Below are 22338 nucleotides of genomic sequence, written 5' to 3' on the forward strand. Positions count from 1 at the left end.
AAACCCCATTTCGTATATGGAAATCGATACAGGTTCAGCTGTTACTGTTATTAGTGAAACAAGTTACCGGGAATACCTAGGACATATTCCCCTGTTAAATACCACTCTTCAGCTGCACACGTATACTGGTGAAACTGTTAGACCATTGGGCAAGTGCACCGTAATGGTGACATATCAAGACCAAAAGAAAAAGCTACCCCTGTATGTAATAAAGGGAGGTGGCCCGGCGCTAGTGGGTAGGGAGTGGTTAAGGGAGATTACCCTAGACTGGCGGCTGCTAAAGATGGAAGTCCGTGCAAGCGGACTGCAAAGCGTGCTAGACCGCCATGAGACTGTGTTCTCAGACGACTTGGGTTGTCTGAAGAACATTAAAGCCAAGTTCACCCAGAAGGATGGGGCGCATCCTCAGTTTTGGAAGCCAAGGCCTATTGCCTTAGCGCGTAAGCCGGCTGTTGATAAAGAGCTGGAAAGACTAGAGTCTCAAGGAATTTTGAAAAAGGTTACCCACAGTGAGTGGGCAGCCCCTATTGTCACACCCATCAAGAAAGATGGTAGTATCCGGGTCTGTGGTGACTTCAAGGTAACAGTCAACCCCTTTCTCGAAATTGATGTGTACCCATTGCCCCGTATCGAGGACATATACGGGAGTTTGAATGGTGGTAAGATCTTCTCTGTGATTGACTTGAAGCAAGCATATTTACAGATGGAAGTGGACGAAGGTAGCAAACCATACGTTACGATTAACACTCACCGCGGTCTCTACCAGTATCAGCGGATGCCCTACGGTATTGCCTCAGCACCAGCTTTGTGGCAGCGAGCAATGGACCAGGTGCTGCAAGGACTCAACGGGGTGCAATGTTATATCGATGACATAATCATAACCGGCAAGACCGAGGAAGAACACCTGGAGACCATGGACCAAGTCCTGACAAGGCTGGAAGAGAATGGACTCAAGGCTAATAAAGATAAATGCACCTTCCTCAGGGACTCCGTAGAGTACTGTGGACATATCATTGCAGCAGAAGGCCTTCGTCAGTCCCCTAAGAAGGTGAAAGCCATAACTGATATGCCGGCGCCCCAGGATGTCTCTCAACTACGTTCTTTCCTGGGGATGGTACAGTATTATGCACGTTTTTTGCCAGACCTGTCCACTCATCTTAATCCCCTGCACCGCCTGTTGGCTAAAGACCAGAAATGGAGCTGGGGGCAGAAGGAGGAAAAAAGCTTCCAAACGGTCAAGAACATGCTGACAGAAGATCGAGTCCTTATCCATTTCGACCCGGACTTGCCAGTGATCCTGGCCACTGACAGTTCTTCGTATGGGTTAGGGGCGGTGCTGTCTCATAAGCTGCCCGACGGAAGCGAAAGACCAATAGCCTACTCTTCAAGGTCTTTAACGCCAACAGAAAAGAAATATTCCCAAATAGAGAAGGAGGCACTTGGCATCATTTGGGGTGTAAAAAGGTTCCGGTCATACCTAGAAGGACGGCACTTCAAGCTGATTACAGATCACCAACCGTTGAAGTTCCTAATGGATCCAAAAAGAGCCGTCCCAGTGACAAGTGCAGCCCGAATTCAGCGATGGTGTCTGTTTTTGGGCGCGTTCTCATATGAGATTGGGTATCGCGGAACCAAGGAACATGCAAACTGTGACGGATTATCCCGACTACCTTCACCAGCGGCCCCAAGGGACCGTTTGGACAGTGTTAGTTTCCTCTACTCCACTGTAATAAACACCCTTCCAGTCACTGAAAGGGACCTGAGACGGGAAACCCGAAGGGATCCTAATCTTGCTCGTGTGGTCAGATTTGTGGAGGAGGGGTGGGACTCCTACGAAGCTTGTACACAGCTCGCACCATATGCATCACGCAGTGAAGAGATAGTAGTTCATAACGGAGTGCTAATGTGGGGTACTCGAGTCATAGTTCCACCTAAGCTGCGAAGCAGAGTCCTCGACATTCTACACGAAGGCCACATATGCATGGTAAAAATGAAGGGACTGGGCCGGAGCTATGCTTGGTGGCCACAGATGGACGGAGACATAGAAAGGACAGTGAAGGAGTGCGATGGATGTCAACAAGTCGCGAACAATCCCGCGCCGACACCATTGCATCGCTGGGAGTATCCAGCCTCGCCCTGGCAACGTCTACACATAGACTTTGCAGGCCCTTTTCAGGGCCGAATGTTACTGGTCGTGGTGGACGCAAGCACCAAATGGCCGGAGATATTCTTAATGAAGAACACTACTGCAGAGGAAACAGTGGCAACGTTGCGCACACTTCTAGCCCGAATGGGGTTGCCAGAGCAAATCGTGTCAGATAACGGGCCCCAATTTACCTCCGAAGTGTTCAAACGTTTTGCACAGTCCAACGGCATTCGCCATATCATGGGCGCACCGTACCACCCTTCTACAAACGGAATGGCTGAGCGTTTGGTTCAAAGTTTCAAGCGCGCTGTCAAGGCAGACTTGACTGGTCGAGACTTACAGCACAAACTTGATCGCTTCCTCATGGCCTACCGTGTTTCACCCCATGCCACCACAGAACAGAGTCCCGCACAGCTCCTTTTTGGGAGGAACCTGAAGACAAAGCTTGGTCTGCTTAAGCCTGACGTGAAGAGACAAGTTGATAAAAAGCTCCTCACAAGCGAGACCAAACCCATGAAAGTGTTCACTGTTGGAGACAAGGTTTGGGCCAGAAACTTTGTTAGTGGTGTGAAATGGGTTCCAGGTGAAGTCGTTAAACAGATGGGTCCGGTGCTATATCATGTTAGTGCCAAGGGCATGGTCTGGAAGCGGCATGCTGATCAGTTACGGACAAGAGTAGCCAAATACACTGATGATAGTGAAACCGAGGCTGTATCATGCATCATACCTCCACCGATCTCGACAGTTGGGATTTCAACCACAGAAGCAGTTTTGGGTCAACCGAGTCAACTGGACCAACCGGACCAATCACCAGGAGATGTTCCACAACTGGAGCAAGACCCTACTGTATTGTCGCCAGTGGTAGGCGTGCCAGAAGAAGTACCACCCAAAGTCAAGACTACCAGATCTGGGAGGGTTGTGCGAACGCCCTCTAGATTTAAGGACTTTGAACATTAAGCTATTAGGTCAAAGATAGCTAGGACTTGTTGAGTTTACCAGAATTAGTGAGGGGGGAATTGTAAGATATTACTTCCGCTTACTAGAGAGATTTACTTCCGTATATTATGCATGTATGTAATTCATTAGCATAACTGCACGTGGAGAATAAAGCAGAATAAGTGTGGCCATCTTGTTTCTTGTTGTGGTTAAAATACAACAGTAGGAGTCGAAGTTAGAAAGCCATGCGGTGTACCTTCGCTACGACTTTTTTTGGGAGTTACATGGTTGATCTCCTTTGATGAAGCCCTCTTCGGGCTTGTGTGAACGAGCGACTTTTTTTTGTCGTAAAGTCTTCGTATTTCTGACTCAAAATTTTGTTGTTGTTGTATAACACTTCGCCGCTTCCAATCAGTGTCATAATTACGGTGGCCCACAAGTCTCACGGCAAAACAAAAACTCACGGCAAAACAAACTAAACTCACGGCAAAACAAACTAAACTCACGGCAAAAGGCAATAAATTCACGGCAAAATAAACTTAACTCACGGCAAAATAAAGAAAGCCACGGCAAAATAAACTAGACTCACGGCAGAATAAAGAAAGCCACGGCAGAACAAAGAAAGCCACGGCAGAATACAATGAAGGTTGTGATGGGCAACGACGTATTGGGTTCCCTGTTAATTTTTTTTACCGCGAGCAATTTGTCAGCGGTTTTGATGTTGTAAATACGGCGTCTGGTTAAATAGTACATAATCCATCCTGCTTACTCATTAACATTAATTAAGATATGGAGAGTCACCCCTGACGAGCAACAAACTCGCAGGGATAAACCTAAGAGTAAGCAGGAAGGGTGGGTGGGAGGGGGATTTCTTTCTCCAGTAGGGTTCACGCCAAGTGACATACTTGAATATTTAATGATCTCTTAAATAATACTAATGACGTCATCAGGATGTCTGATGAATATTTAATGAGATAGAATAGTACATAATCCATCCTGCTTACTCATTAACATTAATTAAGATATGGAGAGTCACCCCTGTCCTCGTTGTCTCGATAATAACCTTTGTTCACATATCACAAATCATATATCTCGGTCATAGCACAATCGATCGAAATGCCAAACCTTTTATCACAGAACACCTACCCAACCTTATCACCAATAATTCCCCCAGCCTTATATCTTCTACTTATATCACCCAATGTTTTCCCAAACTCATCCCCAAAATAAAGTTATACAGATGCAACGAAAACTAACCCAGACCTCTGACAAGCGCTTATATTGGCCACTAGAGGGGATGGCCACATTTTCTAATTTGCACCTACGACATAGATCGAGCTAGTGAATTAGCCCTTACAATGCTGTAAACATATCTACCCAAAACTTATGCTCATTAACTTAAAGCGCTTGAGTAAACCCTTGCATTGCATTCCTAGCGCTATAAGCGTCACTCAAGTTTTCAGGCAATCTCGACAAGATATCACCGACTCCATCAGTGGACATGACTTGTTGGAGTTTAACATAATGTTGCGCCGTGGTAATCGTTTTCCAGCCGACATGACCCATTATCGCCTGCATGTCCGCTCCCGACAAAGCCAACGATATAGCGCATCCACTTCGTAATCCGTGTAATGTAGCATGACGGCCTTTAAATGTTTCCTTCATGCCTCTGACATAGGTGGAAAGTCTAGCCTGAGCAGCAGAAGAGTCGAAAGGGGCCGGTAAAACCTCTCCAGATGGACTAGTCGGCCTGAACAAATAACCCAGTCTTATGGGGATCTTTAAATAGGCGCACATCTTCATATAAACTTCGAGAGCGACAACCGGACAAAGACCGGGGTCCTTATACCTCTTAAGAGCAAATAGATTAGAACTTCCGTCCCGCAGCGATTTTGTTATCATGTGATTAAACAGCAACATCTCTTTACCAGGGGAATACAACAATTCTTTGGACTTCGTCCGACCCAAATCCCCCGCTCTGTCACCAGCAAAAAACCGTACTTTAAAGAAAGCTTGATCCCGAGCATAAATATACAACTGACTTGACGTATTCGATTCTCTTTTAAGATGTTCCAGAATTTTCCTTGCGATTGCGGCTAAATCGCTGAGAAATAGTGGTTGCGCTTGCGAGGGTAGTGTTCTTGCCTGTAACTGCTCCTCCCGAACCAGCGAAAGGTATTTCTTGACCTTTACATCTGACGCAGAATTCCCATAACCAGGCAGAGTAGATTCATCACAATTTCTGCCCAGTTGATTAAAGATCGAGCGGAGTTTGCCAATTAAAGTATCAACCGTGGTAAAAGCTAACCTTCTTGGGCATGCGCAAGATGAGTCTCGTTTGTCGCCAAAATGTGAGCAGATATCTTTATGCACCACAGTTTTGCCAAAAGTATCTTTCCAAATTAAAAAATTAATGATATCATCCGGTGTCGCACGGGTTAAATTTGTCGGAGGGACTGCCTGTCCTAAGAATGCCGAAAATTCGGCCTCCAGGGCTGTCTTCTGTCTAGAGTAAGGGGTAGAACTTGCCCTTTCAACTAAGGCTTGTTTCCTTCGAAGAATCTCCTCCCAGTTAATAGTTGCTTTTAGGCATTGCCAACGGGTCACTATCTGTACTCGCCGTCTATATCCACACCTCTGGCAGAAATGAAAGTCCCTGTCATTGGGGTAGCTGCATTCAGGGCAGGAGACCGCTGGAACGAATAATCGTGGAACCAGAGGAAGGGCCTAAATGAAAAGGAGGGCATAAATTAGCATGGCCCTACGCGGAACATCCAAAGCTCGGTTTGAAGTCTTTGTAGCTGAAAATCCTGTTTAGAAGGAAATAATACAGTATCTAGGCTACCTTTCTGTGCTAACTTCAGCTTTCCCCTGGACATTGAATTAATTACAGGCCACCATATGGGTAAAGGTGAGAGCTTTGGCACCACCATCGTAACCGTAGCCTTAGAAGACCGTATCAGTCGCAATAAAGGACCGACTAGCGAAAAAGGCGGGAAAACGTACGCATTTACTCGTTCTCCGTCGCAAATTGTGAGATCCTGGGTGAAAACATTCACCCCTCCTGAAAGGGACGTTGGGAATGGCGTAAAATGACGCAAAGGTGTGCCCTGATAATCTTTCTAAACTGTTTCGTTTATTGACGAAATGTTACAAGCTACGGTTTCAGAACTAATTCTCTTCGCGAGTTATATACGAGTTGGTTCGAAATCTAAAAAATGCGAAGCAAAATAAAGCGTTACTTGTGTAGAAATATATATAAAGTTTAAGCGATATGACTTACCCGGTAGCTTGCTCTGAAACTCGACGAACTGAATTTAAATTAGCGTCACTTACTTATATACAAATGCGACTTAATCCGAGGCAAGCTACTCGTGCGTGCGTGCAGAAAGGAATCTATAATTGAATTCATGCTTTTCGCGCATAACGAAACACTCCCCCCCGGCCTAAATAAAGAATCTTATCTTAACCTTAATTCTAACTAAACAAGATGCATATTCAATAAATAATTCTTATCTAAAGTTGAAACTAGGTCTTTCTAGTGTCCTTCTTTTCTTCATTATTCAGTTTCTTCTACAGGAATCAGAACTACCAATTTTTGGACTGCTCTCTCTACAGTGGTGTAGTTTCTTCCTTGGTAGGTTTTCCGCGGCTCCCCTTGCTTGGGTACTTTGTACTGTACTTGCACTCTCAGCAATCTGATGTAGGATGAGAATCGCTCGATGTTGATTCTTACTTCTAACGTATCTGATTGGATGTTTTGTGCCATCATAACAGGTTGAACTGTCTCTGGGAGAATTATGCTTGTGGGTTTCTGGGTTATTGGCCATTCACTTACTGGTAACTCCAAGAATTCTGGTCCCTTTTGCCAGGCACTGTCAACATCTAGTTCATCAGGTTTCTTGCCACGTGTTAACCAGTCTGCGATGTTCAGTTCTCCGTCAATCCAATACCAATCAGAGGGATTTGTCTTTTCTTGAATTTCACCTATGCGCGTGCCAGCGAACGTATTGAATCCGTATGATTCTTTCTGGACCATAGCTTGCACAATTTGCGAATCCACAAGATGGTAGAATTTCACAAAGTTGTATCTTGATTCTTTCTCTATGAAGACCTTTAGACGCTTGTTTAGAACTGCTCCACACAATTCAATTCTATCAATTGACATCTTCTTTACTGGGGTCAGGCGATTCTTCGACATGATTAGATTACTCTCAAACGTATTTTCTGGCATTTCCCATCTGGCGTAGGCACATGCACCATAAGCTTCTTGAGATCCATCGCTGAAAATGACTAGGGAAGGATCACCAACAGCATTACTTGGCTTGATACATCTGTTGAACGATATTTTCTCCATACCAAAAAGGTGCTTGAAGATTTGCAACCATTCACTTTGGAACATATCTGGAATAGGATCATCCCAATCAAGTTTTGGATCATTCAGCCATAGCCTTCTCATCTGCATCTTTGCTTTCACAGTAAACGGACCAGCAAGTCCCAGGGGATCATAGATCCCGTTAACTTGTGACAAAATCATTCTCTTTGTCAACGGCTCTGGAACTCTTTCAGGAATCTGCTTGACACTCAAATCGGGTTCTGTTCTTAACTTCTTCTTCTTCGGGGAGAAATTTAGACGCACTTTAAAGTAGAACTGGTCTTTGACGGGACTCCATACCACACCAAGAACTTTCTCTGAACTTGAATTTCTTTCGTCTTGTAAAAGCGGTTTAATCGTCACCTTGATTAGATTCACGTGAGAACGTCCAATACTTGACTTGAAATCCTCCTTTCCTCAAGAGAGTCTCTATGTCTGTTGTTAGAGATTTAGCCTCTTCCTTGCTTTTGACGCTGTCAATGATGTCATCCATATAGGTATTGCTTGTGATGGTCTTTGCTGCTTGAGGATACTCTGTTGATGACATCTCTGCGGTTTTTCTCAAGGCTACAGTAGCTATTGTACCAGCGGGTTTGTCTCCAAACGATACTCTCTGAATAACGTAGGTGTCGGGTTCTCTATCCTTCTCCATATTTCTCCACAAGAATCGATGAGTGTTCTGATCTTTGATGCCAATCTTGACTGTGTGGTACATTTTCTTGATGTCTCCAGTAATTGCTGTTTCATTTTCTCTAAATCTGACGAGAACTCCAAGCAAATTATTAAGCAGGTCAGGTCCCTTGGCCCAATACTCATTCAAAACATGACCCATGTAGTTAGCGCTACTGTTAAATACTATTCGTACAGGGGTGGACTTGGAATCTGGACGAAGAACCTCGTGATGCGAAATGTAGTGGACTGGTCCTTTGTAATGTCTCATCTCTTCTGCAGTGAGCTTTCTGGCGACATTTCTGTTTATCATATCATCTATTTGCTCTTGATAGACTTTAGCATGTTCTGGATTCTTGACTAATCTTTTCTCTGTAGACATCAACAATCCCATTGCTGCTTTCCTGTTATCTGGTAATTCAGCTGGATTTCTTATCCAAGGGTAATCTGCGGTCCATGTGTTTTCTTCATTGTTGAATTTCAAGTTTTGTTCAATTAACTTCAGTTCTCGTTCTTCTTTTAGCGTATAGTCCTTCGATCCAGGAGGGCACTTTCCACATTTACAGCCGCCACAACGAGGAGTACACTCGATCCCAAGATTCTCGATCTTGTAGAAATCTTCTAAGTCTACTTTGGGCTTTACCTGACTAACATGATGAACTCCTCCAAGTACGTGTTGGCTACGCGTCTCTTTGACTTCCTTGAGAAGTGGGTGTCTACCTCCAAGACATCGTCCAAATCTGTTTTTCAGTAACATCAAATGTTCCACCTTTTGCTCTGGTTCTGGATGAAATGCAGCATACTCGTAACCAATTAGAACATCTACAGATCCTTCAGGCCTTGCTATGTCATCTCTCTTGATATCTTTGAATAAATGTACTGCTCCTTCGACGTCGATGCTATGGATGTCCGATGTGATTCTGTCTATCCCGAATGCATCTATCTCTACCACACATCTTTGCTTGTCTATCAGATGAAGCTTGTACCTTTTAGAGTCGATCGTCTCCGTCTTACCCCCAACTTTGATGATAGTCAATTGCGCGTTCTTGCTTGGCAATCTTTGTTCTTCAGCTTTGGCGTTGGTAATGAAACATAATGATGCTCCACTGTCCCACATGACATTTACGTCTCCTTTAGGTGTTGGAATTTTTTGAAAAAGTAGGAGGCAAGTTTCTTCTGCTAAGCTGTCACAGGACGTGGCACGTTTACCTTTTGGTGTCTCTTCATCTTGTGTTTTGCTGTGTTGGTTACTTACAGGTTCCTCAGTACTGTTCTGACTTTCTTCAGGATTGTGAAGTGTCTTGTGATGTCGTCTGGTACAACCACTTTCTCCACAGTTCTTTTTTCTCTTGCAGTCTCGGAACAAGTGTCCTGGCTTAAGACATGACCAGCAGGCTTTTTTCGTCTTTATTAGATCTTTCTTCTCGCTGTACGGCTTAGATAAGTAAATACGACATTCATCTGTCCAGTGATCCGCGTTATCATGTAACAAGCACTTCTGGGAAATCTTTCCATCAGAATAACGCTGTTGTCTCTCTCCTGGTTGGCGAGTATCTTGTTCTTGAGCTACTACATGATGGGCTGCTGATTTGTATGAAGTGTTGCTTGTACGTAATTCAGCTGCGTCGTATTCTATCGCTCTCTTTTGGCTTAGTAAAAACTGCAACAAACTAGGGAACTTGTTAACTCTTTCAACTTTACTGTCATCATCCGTCACCATCTTAGCCCATTCTTTTCTCACACTGGCAGGCAGTTTTTTCTCGATTATACTAACAGAACTAGTAGTTGTCATTTCGACTTCAAGGTCAAGTCTCTTAAGGTCTCTGAAGCCATCTTCCACGACATCAATAAATTCGATCAATCGCTTACTCTCTCCATCTCTTATCGGTCTTACCTTGCGTATGGTATCTATGATAGCATCAGCGATTTTCGATGGGTCACCATATTTCTCATCTAGGCGTTTCCATATTTGGTGGATGTCATCATCCACGCTTTTAACCACGCCCAAAGGTTCTTTGCCAAGACAGGATCTTAGCGTATATGGAGCGGTTGCTGTTGATAAACTTGTCATAACTTGTTTCTGGAAATCTGCTTTAAATCTCGGATATTCTCTTAATTCTCCTTCGAATCTCGGCATCTTTATTTTTTCCAACCGTAGATTATTCATCTTTGCTGTCTCCTGAATACTTAGTTCTTCTGTCAACTTTGTTTCAACTTCCTCAGCAGCTTGACTACATATTCTGTATAGCGACTATCCACGTGATTTCTAGAGTGGCACTTTCTCTGGGTAGCAGGCTGAGATACTCGTTGTTTGCTTTCTTGCAGTCGGCAAAGGCTTCATCTAATTCTTTCTTGGCTACCTTGAGGGCTGCAAGCGACGAATATTTCACAATATTTATAGCTTGTCCAAAGACTGCTTTGGCACTACTCCTTCTCACATACGCTTGATCTAACATTCGTTGAAATTTCTCTTCTTCTCTAAGAACCACTTGCTTCTTTTCTTCTTGTTCCTTGGCTTCATTATCGGTGGACGTTTTCTTCTTCTCGTATTGATTCTGGCGTTTCATAGCGTCGCTGAACAAATCTTGCAATTCCAGAATCCATGTGTCACCGGCTTCTACCTCTTCATCAGTCAGGAATGTGGTATAAACATCGTGCTTTAACTCAACGGTCTTCCAGGTTTCAACCAATTCGTCGTAATTTCTCTTGACTATTTCTACTCCACAATCTTCGTCGATAGCCTTCTTTACTTCGTTTAATTTTCTGGTAAACTTGCCTTTAGCTGCTCGTCTTTGGTTCTTAACGTCATCGGCCATGTTCCAGTCGTCTTGGTGAGCTCGGATTTCGAATGTTTCGTTTATTGACGAAATGTTACAAGCTACGGTTTCAGAACTAATTCTCTTCGCGAGTTATATACGAGTTGGTTCGAAATCTAAAAAATGCGAAGCAAAATAAAGCGTTACTTGTGTAGAAATATATATAAAGTTTAAGCGATATGACTTACCCGGTAGCTTGCTCTGAAACTCGACGAACTGAATTTAAATTAGCGTCACTTACTTATATACAAATGCGACTTAATCCGAGGCAAGCTACTCGTGCGTGCGTGCAGAAAGGAATCTATAATTGAATTCATGCTTTTCGCGCATAACGAAACATAAACGTTGGAGTCAAGTGACATTAAATCCAGATTATGACCCTCTGGCCCTCCAAACGCCCGCTGCACAGCATCCCAGCCACTTGGGGAAAGCATAGCATCTAAGCGTGAAAGATGACGGGAGAAATAATCAGCCGGGTTAGCACCTGAAGGAACGTAAACCATATGGAGTGATAAGTTTCTTTCCGTGGTCGCGTGAAACAGTTGGCGAGCCACCTCTGTTAACTTGAGTGACTTGGGGCCACGTCCCTGCCAGATATTTAGGGTCACCTGGTTGTCGACATTCACATCTACCCTGCAGTCAGTGACTGAGTCGGGAAGAGACCTAATCGCTTGCAACACAGCGTAAAATTCCTTCACATTAACATGCTCCTTGCGCAAATCCTCGCTCCAGTAATCGCCTAGCTCTTCGTCACCGGAGGCAAGATGCAATGTTGCAGCCCAGCGGAAAGAGGAAGCATCAGTTGACATCCTTAGCGACACATGTCTCTCTTGTCTCCAAGGGATGAACCTGTTCCAGGAGTCTAAGAATCGCCAGAATTCTATCTCCTTCCTTAGATCCCTTGATAAAGTCACCTCTGAGCCACGATTTGCCTTCCCGATGGACGCAGCCATTTCTCTAATGTAAAATCTAGCCCCGGGGAATGCCAAAGAAAAGGATGAGCATTTTCCCATAAGTCTTTGTATAGATTTCAGAGACGTCGACTCTTTACACGATAAGATGGCCTCTCGTAACTCTGCAAACTTAACACGCTTATCTCGTGGGACTGAGAATGCTTGCGCCTGTGTATCAATGATCATTCCGAGAAATTGAATTTTGACAGTGGGTAAAAGTATGCACTTCTTAAGGCCAAGAAAATAGCCTAAACCTAACAACACTGCGCAAGTCACGTACAACGCCGCCACCGCCGCTTCCCGGCTAAAGTCATCATCTCTTATCTCCAAACTGCGAGACCATCTTCCCTCCTCACTATAGATTTCGCCTAACAACCGGTCATCGATGTATAGGCAAGAGGTGATGCCTCTTTCCCGGAGGAATGTGGTTGAACTTAGACCAATGGACTGGTAGACGAACGGAGAGTTTTTCCAACCGAACGCGAGTGTGGTTCCAACAAGCCACCACCCCTTCCACTCGACCCCAAAGTACTGTTGGGAGTCCTCTGACAGAAGAACATGATCATACCCCGATTTGTCATCTATCTTCGAAAGGTATGAACCAGGGTACGCAAACTGGGGGACTGACACCAGGGTGTCGAGCTTGAAAGGCGTATCCCTCATCCACAAGTTTAGGAATCTTGCGTCCACGCACAAACGAGGCTTATTAGGTTCGACCGTTAAAGGTAAGACCAGCCAAGGGGGATCGACCTTCCCAACCTCGCCCCAAGTCCGAACAGCGCCTGAACGGATGCGATCAGCGAGAGTTATCGAGATAAATTCTTGAAATCGGTCACAAGATCGATGATTTTTGAACATTTGTCTAGGGGGCGATGGCGAGTCGCACTTGATGCCTTTAAAAATTCCCTTAAATGGTTGTATAAAATCTTTAGCGTTCACTCCATTTTGGAGCCATCGTAGGATCTGGTCACCTACTGGGTTGTTCTCTAAGATTTTTCCCCACATCGGGATATGCCTATGAATCTCCCCCGCCCTGAAGCTTTCAGGGTCACGAAACTGAAGCATGCCGAAATCCGCTTTTTCCCCACTTATCACTCGGTCTATGTCAGCGAGCACAGCACTGGAAGTGCTAGTCACCCTTCCTGAACTTGGGCTTCCATCCGCTTGGACCCATCTAATCTCTTTATCATGGGCTGTTCCCTCTACACACAAGGGGTTGAAAACTATTGCCAACTGTAAATAAGATCGTAAAACGAGAGTAAGGTGAAATTTTAACCCAAGCCCAGGAAAAAGGCGACCACCACACAGCTCGCTAAAGCGGGCTCAAGGGCATGCCCTAATGGGCAATACGCTTGCGGGAGGTCCTTTTCCCGAGTTAAAACAAAAACAAAGCAAAATAAAACAAAGAACAAAACAAAACAAAATATCTGATGCAACTTGTTTATGCAGTAAAGTAATATACGCATTATTTCATTCGATCATCCATTTCCTCGCAAAGTCCGTTCTCACAAATCAATTCGAACCTAGTGCCACCTAGCGGCGCTTTACATTAAGTGAATTAGTGGGACAAAATCGTGCAATGTGCCCCTCCGCGTTACAGACAAAACACCTCCTTGGGCCTCGGTTACGACGGGTATACGGTGCTGTAGCCCTAGTCGTTCGCCCAGCAGCGGGAAAGCGGAATGGCGGTGTCAGAACAGAAAGTGGTACTTGAGCTACCTGGGCCACCTGAGTCGGGTTTTGAAGCCTTATAGCCTTATCGATCGTCTTAGCTATTTCCGCTTCTTCTTTACTTGCTACCAACGTAGTCAAGATTGGTTGTAAAGACGGCTCTACCACAAGTGGGCGACACTTTCGCAAGATGATATTAAATTTTGTAGCCCTCTCGTCATTTAGCTTCTGTGCCGTATAGACAACCTCTTCCAAAGCCGCTATCGCGGCGTAAGCATCGAATAAAGCCGTTGGGCGACCCACCAAAGCCTGTAGAGAACTTATCGCCCCATCTACCGTGTTAACACCCGCTTTTTTCTTCATCTCCTCAAGTTCTTTCCTTAATTTCTCTATCTATAGCAGAGGATCAAGAAAGAACTATTACTTTACATTTGAGACTCTTTGCCAAGTTATTTTTCCCTCTCGATGTGCCAACTACATTTAACTCATACCCGACCTCTCGGGTTCAGTCCTTTCGTTAACTTAATCTCTACCCGACCTTTCGGGTTAGCGGCCTCTTAAGTTGATTCTACCCGGCCTTCCGGGTCCAGGCCTTGTTTGTTTTTGTTTGTTTTTAATTATCATTTTATTATATAACCTCTACCCGACCTTTCGGGACAAAAACTGTGTGTAAAGCTATTTATCACTAAATTTGTAACCCGTATCGGGTACTGGTCCGCACAACCAATTAATCCCAATATTTTATAAAACTAACGATGCACAGCATAAAATAGAACAATAACCAAGCGAGACAAGATATGCACGCAAGAAGCACACCATATGTAGCAAAACAATAGAACGAAAACAACGAAACAATTAAACATGCAAATAGGACTAAAACTTAAATAACCAACGCTTGTGACCTAAACGTATAGCGTAAAACATTCCAATAAATATAAAACACAACCATACTAGAAATAGCTAAGGTGAAACCCAAAGATATTATTAAAATTAAACATAAGACAGCACATGGCCAGGGAGTAGCTACTGATGAACATACGCGTATGACCGTGCCAAAACTGAGATATACACTGACAAAGATAAAACTAAGTGCAGCTCGGCAAAACATACCTCCGAAACCTGCCGAGTTTCGGTTTGGTTTAAAGACTTTCCCACGGAAGAACGTGGCGCTCCCGCCGAAGACACCGTAACCACCGAATCTTCTATCCCCGGTACGGCCAAAGCTGCCGAGACGTTTAAAGGCACTTGAGACGTGGTAGAGGAAGTTGGTGGGTCAGCCACAGTAACCACATCGGTTGGATTCAATTCTTCAATAATCTCAGCCGGAGAAGTCATAGTGAAACGCTGCTGGGTGAACGAACTACTTGATAAATGGATTTCTTTCTCCAGTAGGGTTCACGCCAAGTGACATACTTGAATATTTAATGATCTCTTAAATAATACTAATGACGTCATCAGGATGTCTGATGAATATTTAATGAGATAGAACACTATTAAATTTACAATGCAAAGTTTATCAATTTATCATAACCTTTAAAAGACTTTAGACTTCAATATTGACCCTGAAACAATAAGAACGCTTTATAATTATTCCAAAACAAAAAGTTTCAATGATAAGAACCTAAGCTTGACAAGAAATAATTAAAAATGAATGTATGTAATGAAATGAATGGTTTTAGGAGATATTTTTGAAGAGAAAAATCGGTTCAAGGTTTGTCATCTTAGACGCCGGGTAGGTAATTTCAAGCCGATCGGTTGTTTGGATGCTCGATGTTCTAGCTCAATCAATCGCGTTTGAATAAAGTTATCAAATGAACTATCCACCACTTAGCAACATTTTGAGGCAAGTAACAGCCCTTATGGTCAAAGGCCACCTTTCGTCATTTAGTTCTCAGATGTTTTGGCAGTCAGGAAACAAAACAATCCTCAGTCATTCGCGAGGGTTGCCAGTGAAGCTAATGTGGCCCCCAACTAGTTTTATCGCCATAAATGGCAGAGACTTCACCGTACAAGTATGTAGAAATTGAAAGTACACACATTGTAGATATAGGAAATCACCAACTGCAAGAAAATCCACACCAAACCGGTGAGACAGATTTGGCATTCATAATACTTTCTCGCCAGGAGATGTTCACACAACGACGGTCAAATGCAAATGAAGCATAATGAAACTTTTACCCCACAATGCTTCACGCGACTTGATCACCTTCCTCTGATTCTGCCATGGCTTTCTTTATTCTGCCGTGAGTTTAGTTTATTTTGCCGTGGCTTTCTTTATTCTGTCGTGAGTTTAGTTTATTTTGCCGTAGCTTTCTTTATTCTGCCGTGAGTTAAGTTTATTTTGCCGTGAATTTATTGCCTTTTGCCGTGAGTTTAGTTTGTTTTGCCGTGAGACTTGTGGGCCACCGTACATAATTAACAACAATGCTTAAAAATACTAAATATGTTCCTATAAGTGAGTTCAGTAGTTTGTCGTAATTCCATACGGACGATGGGGTGGAGCAATCCATAGGTTGTAGATTGGCATTCTACTACAGTATGGAGTTGGCTGAGTCAACTGGGGGTAAAACGTCTGAAACGGCTGATGTGTTAGTCTGGGCTGATAAGGTACCGGTGCCTGATATGACTGCATGTTGCATGGACCACTGTATGGATTGGTACTGTGCAACAACACATCATACCCATACCTTGCGGGTTGTCTTCTTTCACGTGTCGGGTACCTAGGCTCTTGATGGGACTCTTGAACTGTATCCTCATGTGATCCATCTGTATCATCTGTAGATACGTCTTCTACTATCTCTCCTTCCGCTTGAGAAAGGTTATTTCCGCCTTCATCAGTATGGTCCTCTTGAATGTCAGCATCAGTATCAGCATCTGCAATAGGTACCAACTCACTCAAGCATGTTAAGGCCTGGGTTATGAACCAATTCTCTATCAAACCATTAAAAAATCATTTCTCTGGTGTTTTTGCTTAAAGTATAACCAGCTTTCTCAAACTTCCTTAGATCGTGGTTCTTTACAAATTGATTCCAATAAATGGGAAAAATTTAGGTCACGTGACCACGAAATTTGCGTAAAAATTCATTTTAATAGTAGGTGCTCAATTTAAGTCTTTGTTGAACGTTTTCAATCTCAATTTATTTCCTTTCCTGAAGTCCTTCAATTGACGTTGAGAATGGTTGGCTAAAGTTTTGTGTTAAGGAGATATTTTACAAAATAGGTCACGTGACCTGTCAAAATATCCTTTATGCCCATCCTTCTCCTTTCGTAAACATTTTGGTCGACCATTCCAAACGTGCATATCTGTATCATTGTTGCTACTTTCAAACAAGCTAAAGAAATCTTACAAATAATCTAAAACCATCACCTAGTTTTTCATTTAGCATTTTCCCTCTTTTAAGGTCACGTGACCACCTTTTATGCAAATTTATCAATCCAAAAAGTTAAGCACCCGAAATAGGGATAGCTGTTGCAATCTCATTCAATTATTACATCTAAAAATGAGGATTCTACAGTGAAAAGTAATTTTTGCCCTTTTGAACAAAATCCCAGGCCTTGGACTACACGATACCACAGGATACCCAATTATAGAAAATCTAGTCAACCAAGCTATCTAACCAATAAAAACTAAATATTACATGTTTTTCACGAAATCCACCAAAAGCAAACTTAACGTTTTGATTATATTATTACATGTTACGCGACTTAGAGAACTTTAAGTTCATTACGACAAGCAGTAAAGCGAGAAATGTTTTTTATATCGACGAATAAACAAAATGGAACAAAATAATTCGACAGCTCTGCTGGATTTTAGGCGCTGAAAAAATTCAGTGCACATCGTAAAGGAAACAAAAAGCCACTTAAGGCTTGACAATGGTACATTCTAAGGATTATTTTATAATATGACTAGATTATTACGCGCGCTCTGATTGGCCAAAAACCAATGAACTATTTCCCCATGGGCTGCAACTCGCGCACGCTGATCTCAACGGACGCTCGCCTTTTTTCTCTAAATTTTCAAACCCGATGGCGTCAATAGCGCGCGCACGAGCGAGATGGGTGATAAAACGCGTGCTCTTAACAAGCTAGTGTCACTCGGCTTCGCCTCGTGCCACTCTTTCGCTTGTTAATCGTTCTTTATATTCTCTCGTGCGTCGACACTGGTGAAAAACGCACTGCGCACGCTCGGAGATGGCATAGCGTAACTAAGGGCAACTTATGTTTTTGATGCCGGTGTTTTGATTGTTTTACAAAATCGCAAAACTTAAGAAAAATGCTGAAAACTTAAGGTTGTCCTTTTCGCAATAGCAAGATAATTTCGATAGTGATACACTGCCGATTTAAAAAAAAACTTTTGTTTATACAAAGCAAAAATAATCTTTGAAAATGCCGCAAACTCGAGGCCCGTCGTCGACATCCAGCATGGCTAATTTGCAGATAATCACATGGTCGGATCCTATGTAAAGAAATCCAAAAATATGTGTAAAATTCCAAAACGAATATTTTAAAAATAGCCCTGTCGGTTAAAATAAAACCTACCTTTACATGTGATCAATTGTTATTGTCCGCCATTTTGTTTTTTTCTCCCAACGCATGCGCAGTGTGTTTTTCATCAGTGTCTCGTGCGTCTATATCGCCATGGGCGCGCTCTTTTATGTCGTCTAACTGAAAATTATATTGTTATGTACCACTCTATAAAAAAACTAAACTAATAAACCACTTGAATACAAACCCTCGTAAATATATATTGATGATTACACTTATTTAAAAAAAACCTTACAAATTTATGATAAACAAATAATAAATCATAATATTTGAAACTCAGTTGTCTGTCTGTCACACGTTTGTCTGTCACAACTATATTTGTGTTTGTCTTGACTGTCGTCAAATCACACAATGAAAACTAATATAATAATAATAATAATAATAATAATAATAATATTCATTTATACACGATAAGTTATATACAGCGTAGCTGATGTGGTCGTGTTCTAATCCTAGGTCCTAAGCTATACTAGTCCTCTCACTCTCACCCACGCATATTAATAAGCTTGTATCAGTAATCAATTAAATCGTCCACTACGATTTAATAAAGTAGACTGTCATGGTCACGTTATCGACGATATACGAGATCGAATGATGCATGACGTCACGAGGTCCATTGTGACGTCATATTTCATCTTTCCTCTCGTTATCTTAAGAAGTACAAGTGGCAGGATATGACGTCATGACGTGATTCTTCCATTACGTCATTTTCTGTTTTCATTTTTGAACGATCCGAGCACAGGTAGCCCAAGCTTGGTTTCTGTGGTGTCCTGTTATAAGGAAATGTATGGGGATTCAACAAAAATTTCAATAAAATCATCAAAACGTGAAATAAAGCCTCGAAATTTTACCCTATCATTGAGAAATAGCACTTCTTTCGCTCTGCGTGGTTATTTTTTGAATTTAGCCCGTTTTAAGGATTTTTTCTCCCACCAGTAAGAAATAAGAGAAGGTTGGAAACTCGGGATCCAAAAGCGAGCCATCACGAGTCTTTGAAACCTTGTACGTCTTCGAATTTTCTTTCCAGCGCCAAATTTTAGTCATGACCCTTCTCTCACATCCCTATAGAACCGAGAAAGTGGCATTTGAGATTAGTCTTCGCGTCTTTAAGCCATGAAATTTGCCTGTATTCACATACTACCTCGCTTGTTCTGACCCGTACTTGGAGCTCACTGTACACCAGTTCAACGGATTTCTTTCGGCAACCGACCCGAGGTCACGCCGGAAGTCTTCGTATCGTAAATGCGGATTGGATTTGGATATAGTCTTTCTTCGAAATTATAAGTTAAATACTTTTGTATCTTAGGCTGTTAAAAAATACACTCACCATAATTTCGAAGAAAGACTATATCCAAATCCAATCCGCATTTACGATACGAAGACTTCCGGCGTGACCTCGGGTCGGTTGCCGAAAGAAATCCGTTGAACTGGTGTACAGTGAGCTCCAAGTACGGGTCAGAACAAGCGAGGTAGTGTGTGAATACAGGCAAATTTCATAGCTTAAAGACGCGAAGACTAATCTCAAATGCCACTTTCTCGGTTCTATAGGGATGTGAGAGAAGGGTCATGACTAAAATTTGGCGCTGGAAAGAAAATTCGAAGACGTACAAGGTTTCAAAGACTCGTGATGGCTCGCTTTTGGATCCCGAGTTTCCAACCTCTTATTTCTTACTGGTGGGAGAAAAAATCCTTAAAACGGGCTAAATTCAAAAAATAACCACGCAGAGCGAAAGAAGTGCTATTTCTCAATGATAGGGTAAAATTTCGAAGCTTTATTTCACGTTTTGATGATTTTATTGAAATTTTTGTTGAATCCCCATACATTTCCTTATAACAGGACACCACAGAAACCAAGCTTGGGCTACCTGTGATCCGAGAAACGAACCTGAAGCACGCCATTTTGAAATCATGGCGCGGCTAGTTTAGAGGCTGTCCATAAAAGCCTTTTTTGTTAACGGTTTACTTTTATCACATGACATTGTTCAAATTCACCCGCCTAGGAAGAACATTTGCCATGCTGAAAAATCGTCTTTTTTTTTGTCCCGGCTTCCGAGCTGGTTTAAGAAGTACATGCGGTAAAAGTACCCTTGCTGGGTATTTTTTCTTTTCGTGTTAAAAAAAATACTCAATCTAAGAACTACTGAGCACCTAGAGGGTTGTGAAATAGCTACCATATTGAATAATCACCGTCGTGGAGTGAGCTTGATTGCTAAAGCATTACGAGCATTTAGGTCTTCCTCCGCCCGTATTCTAAATATCGGGGATACATTTCTTAGTCTGCGACGTTTTCAAAATGCATCAAGACTTACGATCGACATCAGCTCATTCCCATCGATGAAAACTCGATCTTTCATATCCGAAACTGAATTTGGTAGCAATTTGTCTTATTGTCATACAGTAAATACGACACAAACTTGCTGTGTCTACTAATTTAAGACACTAATCCTATCCTCAAAGGTGCGCGTTACTATACTTCTAAATCTACCATTATCTAAATCTACTCTTACAGCATACTAAAATATTGAGCTATCACAAATAAACACATCACATGACATTCAAATTGACTACATTTTCCCATCAAGAGAAAGCTACTATTACTTATCTTTAGGACCAAAGCCTCCTAATGACTCAGTGAATGACCTATCAAGGCTTTCCAGACGATTGCTAAACTCGGCTTGAATGCCTTTGAAGTTGACCCGAAATTGAGAATTGGAGTCGTTCATCTCGTTGTTCTGATCCACAGGGCAGTGGCTCTTGCTGGTGGTTTTGGTGTCGCTGCGGACGGGACCTTGTGGTTCATCGCTGTTTTCTTTCCCACAGAAAGTCTTCTCTTCATTTTCTTCTTTCTCTACCTTGACTACATTAAGTTCTTGGTCACTTGTGTTTCCTGACGTCGGAGAACCTTTGGGAGAAGGACGTTTTTCATCTTCTTGTTTACTACCGCCAACGGGGATTTCCTTGAACGGATTTGTGTGAGGCAACGAGGAGCTTTCCCCATCAGCGCGATTTGGAGTTTGCCTTTGCTCAGCCAGATGCCTCTCGTTCAAACCTCCTGGAAATTCAAAGGGGGCATGTCCTGGAAACGGGAATCCAAATGGAAACTGCATTTGAAAGAGGCGCATTCTTTCCACAGGCGACATCATGGCTGTCTGTGCTGCCAGAAGAGGATTCATGGCTGTCCGAAGCATTTCCGAAGCACTAAGCCATCTGCGCATGGCAAGTTGACTGTATTGTTCGCGGGGAAGACAACACGGGTTGTGCACATCAAAAGGGTTGCGAATAGGAGAAACATCAAGAGGATTGGACAAACCATCAAAACGCGGGAACATCACATCAGGGTACATAAACTCTGGAAATGGGTACATAGACGGTAGAGGTAGATGCATACCGCCAAGATTCATGAGCCCTCTTGCAGCATCCAGCCTGCTGTCAAAGTTACCGAGTGGTCTCCTTAGCAACCCATCTTCCTTAGTGTTTTGGTCTTCAGAGTTTGCCTTGACATTTTCATTCGCTGTCTCGGTTTTCCCTTCATTCTTAACTTCTGCTATTGACGGAAGATGGTTCGCGTTTCCGAAGCCAAACGGATGATTCTTCCGAAAGGCTTCGTACTCACTCGGGTGGATTTCGGAAGCATCAGCAAGGCTTCGGGATCGCTTTCTCATGGGAGATTCATCAGTGTCGATTTGGGATGGTTTTGTTTTCTGTTCATTTCGGATCATATTATGCATCCTGTTCTGATTGGCTGCCCCATACACACGGTCCTGCACACGAGATTCGGTCTCAAAACTAGACTTGGAGGAGTTGGACAGATCACTGATGTCACTTTGCATCTCCTGATCAGAGAGAGTGGGTTTAATGTTATTGGATACAGGAGGATGGCCAGAATCTGATGACGCAGTAGGCGAGGCTAAGGGGCTCAATGGAGGACGTGAATTAGGGTAGAGAAACGGTCCGACGTGAGCTGTTCGCATCATACTATGACTTGGATAAACACTACGCCTACAAAAGAAAAAGAAAATAGATTACATGCATTTGAATCCCATTTGAAGATCTTCAATGTTTTTTTCATGACGTTCCTCGCTCTAATAGCCTGAGAGGGGGAACTGGACCGTGAAAGTGTTTATATTGAAACAACATTGAATAGACCCCTTGCATGTGACGTCAAAGCAACTCAATTTGGAGGATAAAACAAAAGACCTGCTGCAAGGGGTTCATACCTCTTTACCT

At 42.9% G+C, this 22338-nt stretch overlaps 2 protein-coding genes across 4 annotated transcripts in view; both read right to left on the bottom strand.

Annotated features, from left to right (window-relative positions):
* Positions 1-7809: 7809 nt before the first annotated feature.
* On the bottom strand, positions 7810-10263 carry LOC148909859 (uncharacterized). Its single transcript, XM_089032443.1, has one exon. The coding sequence runs from the start codon at positions 10261-10263 to the stop codon at positions 7810-7812; it is 2454 nt and encodes an 817-aa protein (XP_088888569.1).
* A 9640-nt stretch (positions 10264-19903) lies between these two features.
* LOC116290748 (uncharacterized) overlaps positions 19904-22338 on the bottom strand; it is a 57552-nt gene continuing 55117 nt past the window's right edge. For all 3 annotated transcript variants that reach the window (XM_031697850.2, XM_031697851.2, XM_031697852.2), the window contains one exon: positions 19904-22110. In XM_031697850.2, coding sequence (XP_031553710.1) covers positions 20706-22110 — 1405 coding nt within the window. In that variant the 3' untranslated portion in view covers positions 19904-20705. The remainder of the gene's footprint in view (positions 22111-22338) is intronic.

The sequence above is a fragment of the Actinia tenebrosa genome, unplaced genomic scaffold, assembly GCF_029948245.1.
Source record: "Actinia tenebrosa isolate PJP-AT-01 unplaced genomic scaffold, QUT_ActTen_1.0 PGA_scaffold1__47_contigs__length_23844297, whole genome shotgun sequence".
Classification (NCBI taxonomy): Eukaryota; Metazoa; Cnidaria; class Anthozoa; order Actiniaria; family Actiniidae; genus Actinia; species Actinia tenebrosa.